General features: G+C 39.4%; 1 protein-coding gene across 1 annotated transcript; it reads right to left on the bottom strand.

Moving 5' to 3' along the window:
• Positions 1–8638: 8638 nt before the first annotated feature.
• LOC137259686 (putative ankyrin repeat protein RF_0381) lies at positions 8639–10690 on the bottom strand. The gene is made up of 5 exons (XM_067797283.1): positions 10684–10690; positions 9744–9812; positions 9348–9434; positions 8861–9036; positions 8639–8800 (listed from the first exon to the last, which is right to left on the bottom strand). Exons 1-5 carry the CDS (start codon positions 10688–10690, stop codon positions 8639–8641), a joined length of 501 nt encoding a protein of 166 aa, XP_067653384.1.
• Positions 10691–11956: the final 1266 nt, after the last annotated feature.

Raw genomic sequence — 11956 nt, 5'->3', positions numbered from 1 at the left:
TGTATCTTGAGGGCTACATACACGATGTTGAAGGTAAGTTTGCGAAAATACCCTATGCTTCTGTTTTCGCGCACCGGGCAACTGGTTAATAATTAATATTTAAATGCCTATAGGAGCTACGATTTGTATAGAAACGAAGGTAAGGAACCGTTCAAAATTTATGGCTAGATGTTAGAGAGGGGGCGGTGGTGATTATTTTCATGGAGGAGCATGTGCAATGTGAATTACCCCAACCCAACCCACGTACGTGCATGTATGTGTAAAACATTGATCACCCCACCCACCCCACCCAACCCACGTACGTGCATGTATGTGTAAAACATGGATCACCCCACCCACCCCACGTACGTGCATGTATGTGTAAAACATTGATCACCCCACCCCACCCATGCATTATGAACGGTCCCTGAATATATCACCTTGGGAATTGTGATCAAAGAAAACAATAATCAGAATAAATAGACACATTGTTTCCTATGCACATTTTGGATATATTGAACGTATTATTAGGTCTCTAAGTAAGCACTTTTCTACAATAATGGAAATCCTGCAGAAATTATAAGTGACCGGTAAATAACAGCAAACTCCTAAGTCATCAAATATCATTAAGCATATTAACAAACAACATCTTTCCTTTCTTTATTTCTAGTTTTCCCCTCAGCTTTTGCACACTAAATGTCAAAATTATTTTTTTGTATTTGCAAATAATATTTGTGAAGATAGAAGGCAATGAGTGTCGCATAAAGGCAAAAAGTTTTCCAGCATTACGGAAGAATGACAGTCCCTATAGACTGATGGTTTGTATACTACATACCAGTGTTGCTTTATGTATGCTTCTTAATGTATTTGAAGTTTCTTAACTGTTTTATTGACATTAAAAATTATTAAAAAATTGAAATGATTCATGTTATGTTGGTTATCTCACAATGCATGCCAATTGCTTGTTGTTTCAAATGTAAATATGTTGAATTGTTAGCATGTTGTCATATTCGTGGACTTCATTTAAATTAATATTATTTTTTAATTTATTTGATTTTTTTCTCAAAGCACTTTAATACAGCATGTTCACCTCGAGAAATGTGACACACACTAACGGACAGTACATCATGGCTATCACATCAAGAGGACATGTCCAGCAAAGATGGATACTTCACAAGAACAGCAGGAGTGAGGCTTAAATGTTGGCTATTCATGAGTATGAAGCAAAATTTCTAAGCATGACTTAGAGATGTTTGTACATGCCTGTATGTAGAACGATTGTACCTGCTTCTGTAAATATTGCTACTTACAACTGAGGGGAGGGGGGACTACTTATCAACATTACTGTGGAAAGCATCAGATACCAGTATGTATTTACATTATAAAGTTGTAATGTTTTCTTCACATTTTGAGCCATGGCTATTTATTCAAACACTTTCTAATTTTAGGTAACCTTGTCATCCGAAGGGTCAACTCGAATTAAGAAGTGCTCTTGTGAATGCAAAGCTGGAAAATGGCACTGCTCTCACTGCCTAGCGCTCCTGTATTTGATTTGCCAATTTCAAAAGCAAGAGTTGTCCTGCATCCCTCCTGTTCAGAGTAGAACCTCTCGCCCACAGGTGTGGAACATACCACAAAGGACTTATGATATCCAACCCAGCACTGTAGATTCTATACAGATTAACAAGGTGAAGCCTTCCACAGACAGGAAAATGAGAAAAAGAAAGCAGAAAGTAACTGAAGGTGTTATATCAAAAGTATACTGTCCAGTGCAACAGCCTATTCCTCACCAAGACTTTTGTGACAAAATCATCCAACAACTGTCTGCCATTGGGAGTGATGCACAGATTCTCCGGTTAAAACCGGATCAGATTGTGACAACAGATTCACGGTTTGGTCCTGTTCCTGTGGGATCCATTCTGTCATATCAACAGAAGAAGATACATGTACAAGAAGACATCATCCATCACACAAGTCATCCTGCTTTTCCTGATTTTCCACTGCCTCACTTGACGAGTACTTATTCAACAGTGATAGGTCAGGGAGAAACTGAAACTTTATATGGATTACAAGTTGCTGATGAACTAACCAGGTGAGTGAACTACTTTAACTAGTGTGACAAGTTGACAGTTATTCACTCCAGGGAAAACCACTTGGTCTGTAGTTGTGAAAATTTGAATGATGAAAAGTTTCCAGATGTCCAGGGTTTTACTTATTTATAAGTCTGAAATTATTTTATATGGTTTCAATGCATGACCCCAGAGTTGGGTTAGAGGGTCACATTTCATTCCTATTGCTCATGGAATCTGTCGAAAGATTTTAGCTTTGTAGGGCTTTTACTTCTGGAGAAAAAGCCTCAAGCACATTTTTGGAATATGACCACTGTGAGAAGTTGAAAATATGAAAATATGAAAAGTTTGCTGCCAGATGCCTTGCAATCCTTAAGACTACTGTACCTTTGAAGTGTTATGAGCTTAAAAGAAAATCATTAAGGGAGAAAATTTCATTGTTTACACTTTAGTATTCAAAATTACTAACTTTATTCTTTCTTTTTGATGTCACAGAGAAACTGAGAGTTCAACTCGTATGCAGAGCCACAACAGAACATGGCATGATGTGAGGAGGCACAGGCTTACCTCATCAATATTCAGGGATGTGTGTGCACGGAGGGCTGATCATAAAAAAAAACTTGCAAGTAGACTACTGTGTTCCAAAAACATTCAAACAGCTCAAATGAAGTATGGGATTTCTGAAGAACCTAATGCAGCTAAGCTGTATGCTGAAGTGACAGGGAACAGTGTGTATAGTAGTGGTTTTGTAATAAATCCCAGTGCTTGTCATCTGGGTACCTCGCCTGACCGCAAATGTTTGATCCAAACAGCGATCCATGCAATGGACTCTTACAGATCAAACGCTCTATTAAAGATAACTTTGCATTGTGTGATTTTCTGAAAGAAAATAGAGATGGCACCTTCAATCTAAAATGTAGTCATAGATATTATTATCAAGTAATGGGGCAAATGGCCATACCAGGCATGAAGTGGTGTGATTTTCTTGTGAAGTGCAAGCTTGATTTTCACAAGGAGCGAATTTACTTTGATCATGACAAATGGCATCAAATGAAATGTTCTTTGGATTCGTTTTTCTATCAGTATTACCTTCCAGCTATTTGTGCTGGCAGTGATCTTTCTGTGAAACTGAATTACTTTCTCATGGTTCCTCTACCACCATTTTGAGACAAATTTTACTTAAGTCCCACTTCATTGAAACATTGCCAAATTTACTGAAGCAAAAAATAAAAAAATAAAAATATGCAAATTTTCGGGTGTATTTGTTGATAAACTTACAGATTGAAATAAGAAAATGCAATATTCAGGTAAATATTTCCTCAAATATTCATTTTCACAAGGCTGAATAGTTTGTGTGGGGGTGGGGTGTTTGTCCCCAAATCCCTAAAACAAGTACTATTTTCAAGCTTTTGTTACTTGTACAGAAATCATTGCAAAGTGTTAATGTAATTGAGACACGTTTTATTTTCTCAATTGGCATTCATTATCAAACTTACCTATTTCATGGTAATGTACATTTTGACATCACTGAACAGTAATGACAGTATATTATGTAAATTACAACAGTGTTTACAAATTATCTCAAGTCCTCTGTAAAACTAAGAGCTTGCGTCATTGTGTCCGCCATGCTGCTGGGTATTAAGTTCAGATGATCTAAGCTTGTAATTTGTTATTGTAGAAAAAATACATAGTTTGTGTGCCAGATCATGGCTGGGTGCTGATTGAATACCCGACCTGCTTTACCTTGATTACAAGATGACATTTAGAAAGTGGTCAAATGCAATATATGTCATATTTGGGATTTCACTTTCTCAGTAAAGTGCAAATTCTAGTACTTTTTTGGCTGAGTCCTATCCGTGATTCGAACCTCAGAGTCAGGCACCTAATCGAAAGCACGCGAAGTCAGCCGCCTAAACCCACTCAGCCATCGCGACTTCCACAAACAATGAAATGAAAGCCATTTCACACTTATCAGAGGGGTACACAAAGTACGCAGTATAGACTACTAGTTGTCCGACTTTCATTTTTTGTGGAAGTCACGGTGGCTGAGCGGGTTGTGTGCTGGCAATTAGGTGTCCGACTCTGAGGGTGTGGGTTCGAATCACACATGGGACTCAACCAAACAAGTACTAGTATTTGAGAAATTAGAGAAAGTGAAATCCCAAATATGACATATGTTACACTGCTTTACTGCCATAACTTGGTCCCCTGGTTCAAGCAAGTCCAGTAAACCACACTTTGCTGTAATGTCTTTATCAGAAGTGCATCCGGTGTATAGGGAACTTACAAATGAGACATAGCCACAGGGCGTGATGCCTATAAGTCCCTTTAAGGTTGTGTGGCTCTTGTAGTAAGAATAGAAGTTAGAGTTGAGAACTCTTGAACTGGGTGTCTGTACTTGCAACTCTGTACAGTCAATGATAACTTTTGTCCTTGAGTAAATCTTTTTGAATTCCTGTGGCATGTTATTATGTATCTGTGTACGTAATGGCCATATCTGTAGGCTACCCAACATGAAATATAAATAGTTTGCCCATGTTATCAACATACGGCTCACAGATGCTTGGGACACATTGAATTTGATGGACAAATCTAGTTCAGGCAGTCCTGGGTGAACTCTGCACAGAAACATGAAGAACTGGTCAATCAGAGGTAAGGCTTCTTCTCTGAAAGCATTTACCTTGATGTTGGCAGTGCTCGAAGACAAATGTCTCTGCATTTGATTCCATCTGACCATAGCCACTGCTGTTGGTTGCAAAGCTGAAAACACAGACTTAGTATCATAGTCCTTAAACCCAGTATAGAAACTTATAGTCTAGTCTTCGTTTCCTCAAGTTGTTGATGTAGATTATTGACTTCTTGTCTTGCTGCTTCCATGCTTTGGGTTTGGGTGTGACATGATAATCATGATCAGGACACACAAGTGGCACCATATCCCTCTTGGTATTGTGCTCTCGGGACTCACATGTACTTGATTCAGTGCTGTCATTCAAGATTTCTTTTGGTATGCTAGTTGTCTCTCTGAAATTAAGAGTGAAAAATGAAGAGAAACATAAAAAAATGTTCATAAAACTATGCACCTTTTCACATGAGGTCCTATATGACTTCACACTAAAAATGATAAAGGAACATTTATGATTTTTACTGCTGCAAAACATGTTGTCTTAGATTAAAAACTAGTGTATGACATGTATTGTGATATGAAACCACTGTAAAATTATTCACAGTCTGTTCAAAATAAGACTGGATAGTGAAATAGTTCAACATACCTAATGAATTTGAATAGAAGCATAAACCTCTTTTCAGAAAACTGTCAGTTGCGAGTATTAAGACATACCGATGTAAATAATATAAATAACTATGATATATATGTCACTTTGGGATGATATTGTAATGTAATTTTGGGAGTGGTTTGAAATCACACATGTAAGACATGTATTATAAAACATGCAGACATCCAACTATCAATCTATAATTGCACAATAGTCTGTAAATACCAATGACATTAACAATAATGTCAAGGGTGTATAGCAGGCATTTAGCTGGTTGATTAACTAGCTCATCCCAAGATTGCTTAGACAGGGAGTGAGATAGAGAACTTCGTCGACGGGCCATTTGCAGGATTGTCAGACAGTTTCTGATTATAGAATGGGTCAATCAATAGAAAATTTCAAACTTTTAATGGGCCCTTTTTTATTCTAATGTGCAAAATGGCCTATCTCCCCTGCCTTTCCCAACCCCTGCTTATAACTAACACCCCACCCAACTCAAATGCTTAAATAATAATGTACACTATAAATTGATCTTTACAATATCAATGTAAGTAATATAGTATCAAAATGGACTCACATACGAGATCTCTTTTGATGACCGATTCGCACAGATGGTGTTTGTGTCCAAGGAAACAAGGTGGGTAAACTCCCCGGCCTAACCACTCTCTTCCCGCTTAAGGTCCTTTGAAAGCACTTGATTCAAAGTGAGATGAACACACTCGTGTCGCATGACTAAGCTGAAAAACACAGTTGTTATGTTATTATATCGCTTTGGATTACTAACCGACGTTTTCGTTAGCGAAGCCAATTACAAAAATATCAATGACATGCTCAACTGATTTATCACTAATTTTGTCTACAAAGCACGAAAACTGCAGTGTAGATTTAGCTATATGTCAGATATATCTACTTACCCGAAAATGTGGGCCTAAGTCCCTTCTGATCTTTATGATCCACTGTTTCCGTAGCTTACTGTCTGTAGGGAACTTGTGAAACGATAAAGACTTATCCGCGTCGTATCGAGAATCATTTGTGCACTGAGGATCACAGCAGTCATACGCCGCCATATTGATCGTTCTGTTTGCGTTCCCAGGCTTGCTTTCTGTTTCAAAATGGCGTCGCGTGAATAAGGCGTATACAAACCCCGATGTGAACTTTCGAAAGATTGGATAGTAAGGCCTGTCATGAAACCACCATAACGTCATGTATATTTCACATTCAGCTGCGACAGATTCATTTTTTAATTCCTCGTGTATTTTAGAATAGATTAACAAATGGCCTTTGTCAGCAATATTAAATGTAGAAATATATTTGGTGTCAAAATAAACGCTATGCTGTTAAAACTGTGCTTGTTTGACATGCAAAGGCAGTCGCGTTTTTTTCACGTTTTTACACCGTGTAGCATTTTCTCAAATTGTCAGACATTCACCGACTTATAAAATTGTCAGTGTTTCTGTCCATCGTGACTGACCCGGATTCACCGGCCTTTCTAACTTCTCCATGCAGCAGTAAATGAATGAATGAAAGAATGAATGAAAGAATGAATGAATGAATGAATGATTGAATGAATGAATAAATGAATAAATTGTCAGGACAGGAAGTGTCTGATTATTTACGTCACGTTCTCATGTACAAACGACTCCTCCATAAAGGCATGATTCTTCAATAAATCCTAGGTACCGATGTCAATGACTTCGCCATTTTATAGAAGTCTGTCATTAGTAGTGATGTTGTATGTCAACATTGTTCAGACCTGATGTAAATGAAACCATTAAAGTGAATGCATTGAATGAATAACAGTTTTCAGTGGCCTAAATGTTCGTCTCACCAGTTCAGAAAACAACATGCACGTGCAGTAAGTGTTTTGCTCGTGCCTGCTGGTGAAATGGATGCATGTACATCAATACATTATTTCGAGAGTAGTGCTGTGTGAGTTGACGACTCAGTAAAATGGCTCACGACCAGTTATCTGATCCCACAAAATGGCAAAATGAGAGAAAGTGACATGTCCATCCGATAGATTACAAGACGCATTAACGTTTGTCATCAGCATGTTCGCGAAAGAAACACCGCAAGACGGGAGAAGTCAAGGATGTCGCCGGTCGAGGTTGACTCAAAAAGGCCGATTTGATGGATGACAGACGGCAGCTACGATCCGAGTTTGATTCCCCACGTGGGTATAGTGTGTGAAAGCCATGTCTGGTGTCCCCCGCCGGGGTGTTGCTGGAATATTGATAAAAGCAACGTAAAACTAAGCAAACTCACTCACTCAATCACACTATCAAATACACGTGTATAGCGTAAAGCTCACTTCGGCATCTGTGTTTGCCTGCCGCCAGGACGATTTAAAGGCTTATCCCATGTTTATAGGAGAGATTTCAGGATAATCATTGGCGACGTGACAAAACACACATGCTACTGATCGCTGATTGGCTGTTTTCAAACTTGAGTTCAATGGATAAGTATCCAATATTTACATTTACATGCATGCATACAGTAAACGATGGCGAGAATTCGCCATGTGTCAAAATGGCGAGATTTACGACATACATAATTACTGCCGGTCATTTTAGCAAATGCATTTCACCTAAAAACAAACAGTATGCTAGATTGAGAAACAGAGAAGTGGGGGAGATGATTTTGTCCTTCTGGTATCCAGGAAGAAATAAAACTCAGATTGTTTTGGGTGATGCTTGTTTTCAGTTGAATTTTATATATTGTGCGTTTACTCACTGCAGAATGGGAGCATGTGACACCAAACTGTTTAAATTGTAGAATAACCAGCCGCACACTTCCAGTCTCCTTTGTTAAGCGACAGCGACGCCCTGGTATTTGACTAACACTGCTTGTGTTGTGTGACAGTGCGCTGCTATTACTGGCTGAGAAGACGGCCGAGCACCTCTGTATGTCTCCAACGTCATCAACAGTGTGACGTCACTGTCACTGTACAAATGGCGCCACGTCAGCTGGATGAACCTCGGGTCAGTCTGAGGTCACAGAGTGCAGTGACATGTAAACAAACAGTTTGTTGTCTGTTTCACAATTCGCGATATTCACAGAACAAAATTAACACAGAATTGTGTCACGACGGGCGGCGTTCACGTACAATCACTCATAGTTTATGTTTACACTCACTTCACAATTTTCTTACCAGATCATGCGAGGTTCCAAACACAAACATGACAAAATGTCTTAAATAAATTCATCAACTTTTATTTATATTCAGAAAAAAAGGAAATCACGACTACATGAACGGCACACACCACGTCGGTGTCAGTAACGACATGTGCTCCGTCTCTGTCTACACCAACACCGACTTCAGTGTGCACCACGTGACACCAGCAGATCCAACACTCGCTGACGTCCCTTGCGTCTCGTGTAGTCGGCGGCTGTCTGCCCCTGGTTGGTCCTGGCGTTGACGTCCACCACGTCCAGGTCCAGGATCAGCTTTACCGTCTCCAGATCTCCACCATGACAGGCCTAGTGAAGGATGGTGTCACCCTCATTGTCCACCAGTGACACATCAGCCCCTCTACCCACCAGGAACTCCACCACGTCACTGTGTCCCTTCACTGCTGCCGCCATCACCGGTGTCCAGCTAAATTTTCTATAGTTGATGTTCACGAGATCCGCTGCCAGGATCCACTTCACTCTCCCCAGGTCACCACGCTTGCTGGCGTAGTAGAGGTCGCGGCCTGCTGCTGATGATGGAGTCGCTGTAACACAAAGTAAACTGTGTACACCAGACATCTTTGTCTCCCATCTACAATGTTTACATCATGTTGATGCGTGACTCGGACATTGCTATGTCATTTAAACAATTCCATCATGGCTGACAACAATCCAACATGACGGGAATGTCAACATGTGGTTTCTGGAATTAACGATGGCGTGTTTAATATGTAACTTTCTGTTAGAGTCAGAAGTTGTAGATTATTTTGCGTACGACTTGAGAGTACTGATGTTTGTTGAACTTTACCAGGTGACAGTGTCAATACAACTGTTGCTGCTGGGTTTTCCAACCTACCGTGGTGATCAGAGTCTGGTGTCGTCACTGGCGTCAGTGGAGCCGTCGTGCTGGGTGTCAGATCCTCACTCGCGTCAGTCGTGGAGGCTAAAACAGGGAACATGTTGTTCAGAAGACGATACAAAGCACATAAACATTTCTGTTTTCGCCTTTCCAGATATGTTTTGCCTTTCAATATTATGTATGTTTACATTCTAAGTACATATCTTATGGACAAAGTATTAACCATATATCATTCAGTTTAATAGCACGAAAAAAGATACACATCCTAATATTAATTTTTACAGTTTGAAATTCATCCTTCAAGTCAAAATCACCACGGGCATATACATCAGTGAGGTAAATGCAGGGAGAATTAAAAACTGAGCTTCCTGTCTGCTGGGTTTTCCTACCTACCCTGTAGGTCTTGTGCCGTCACGGGCGCTGGTGGTGAAACCATGTATTTCTGGCTCGGGTCAGTCGAGGCTGAAACAAGGAGAATTTTAATCAGAAAACTATACATAGTACAAAAATATTGAAATTATTACTACTGGCCTCAGGTTCTGCTTTCCACAAATGTTTTGCCTTTCAATAGTATGTATTGATAGAGGTGTTGAATGTATGGTTTGCTTTCATTGAGATTTCATTTCCTAAATATATTTTCACGGTCTGCTTCAGTAAATGTAGTAAGGTGTGTTTTGTGCATTGACGGTGTGATGAGAATTGAGATCGCCCCCTTTGTTCAAGTGTTGTAATTGCATAGATGCATATTTTCCTAAAACATAAAACTTGAATTTGAAATTTAAAATCATCTCTGCTCAGAGCACACAATTTCAATTCAACTTTCCGACCACCATTTAACTAATCACATCATATTTATCAACTTAATTACGTATAGTTCCTCAGTGCATAATCTCGGCATTGTGCATATGTTGATCAAACTGTTACCATTTGATAAATAAAAAGCGAAAAACAGGAATTATGAAATTGTAAATTGTGTCTTAATACGTCTTGCACGAGTCTGTACCCGGTATTTTAGACAAATTCTAATGTGAAGCAGATTAAAACTTCAGTGTTTTTCAGGCAGTGTCAAGGGCAACACGTCAACTTGAGTCAGTGTTTGTGCAACACAGTTGTAATTTGTGTCAGGCAGATTCTGTGAAGCTCTCATAAAATGGCTGAATTCCGAGTGACAGCGACAGAGCACACGCCTACTAACAGGCGGAAACTGATGAAGTCTTCCGTGACAGAGGTAAATGTCACCAGGTCAAAGGTTAACGGTAAGTGAGACCTCATAATTTGATAAAACATAACAGGACTATCAGGTGAAACGCTGCGTTGTTATGTTTCCCCAGACCTTCCATCGTCACCCGTCGGTGACAGACTAAACACAGGTCTGGGTGTAAACATTGTGTGAAGTAAACACTTGGTTCCTACAACATTCACACTGCTTTACAACAGTCATACAATATGCATTTACACTATCTCATCTAGTTTCATCAGTCAGTTTAAAGTGATAAAATGATAACTTTCCCACCAATACTCACCGACACCTCACTGCTACTTGAGAAATGCTTTGACTGGCGACGCCACGAAGCACAGCTGCCAGCTATGACGTCATTGTGACGTGTTAACATATGAGCACGACAACGTTTGGCGCTCGCCCGCTTGGACGGATCAACAACTGTATATGCAAATATTTCCAATCGTCTAATGTTTGGTCTCTAGTTTTGTTTAGCACGTTACAACACAGTGCGCGCTACCTGCGGCATTACATGGACAACAATTGTATATTAGCATATCGGACACTACCTTAAATTGCACTAATTCATCGACTGTTTGTATCGCTCAATTCCTTATTTATGTGTTTAAAAAGTATATAAGTCCCCTTTCAAAATAGGTCATATCTGGATATTAGTAGACCTCAATTACTTAGGTGTAAATAGCTGAGATCACTCTGTCAAACAAGGACATTGAGGTACTTGCATTGAGCGTATACTGCAAAATATAACCTTGAAAGACAAACTGCTGTTTTCTGAGCCAGTTGCGCTAAGTATAGACATGTATTCCCCTCTAGATGTGAAATACAGATACCCAGATACGGGGCACCCTGAATATTATAATGTATATTGTGCTACGTGTAAACAGACATTCCCCAATTCAGTCTAGGTGTGAAATAGAGATACCCAGATACAGTGCACCCTGCTTATAATGTGTGATATTAAGCTGACAGAAATACTAAAATAGTGGCAGATTAAATCTGACTCCAAATGTTTTGGGACTTATGTGTCCTCTCAGGAGGACAATAATTTCACGGTACTTCAAAGCAATGTGTTACCAGACATTCCAACATGACTGGGAAGCCAACTGAAAATAATGTCCAAGTGGCCAGTCGCAAGATCATTATACAATTCAATAATTCAAGAATAGAAGTGCATGCTTCCGGGAAAGGTTTTTAATAGCCTAAAGCCACGAAAGAGTCTAAATAGAGTATATACTGTTTATGTTTTGAGTGTTTATCTGGGAATATATTTAAGAACTGTTAATATAGCGTTTGCTTCTGTTAGAGCTGTTACCTGGTATTCTAGAAGATATTGTTGTCCATTATTCCGGTGAAGAATGGAGGAAAT

The sequence above is a fragment of the Haliotis asinina genome, chromosome 13 (assembly GCF_037392515.1).
Source record: "Haliotis asinina isolate JCU_RB_2024 chromosome 13, JCU_Hal_asi_v2, whole genome shotgun sequence".
Taxonomy (NCBI): domain Eukaryota; kingdom Metazoa; phylum Mollusca; class Gastropoda; order Lepetellida; family Haliotidae; genus Haliotis; species Haliotis asinina.
This window is presented reverse-complemented; position numbering and strand designations above follow the sequence as displayed.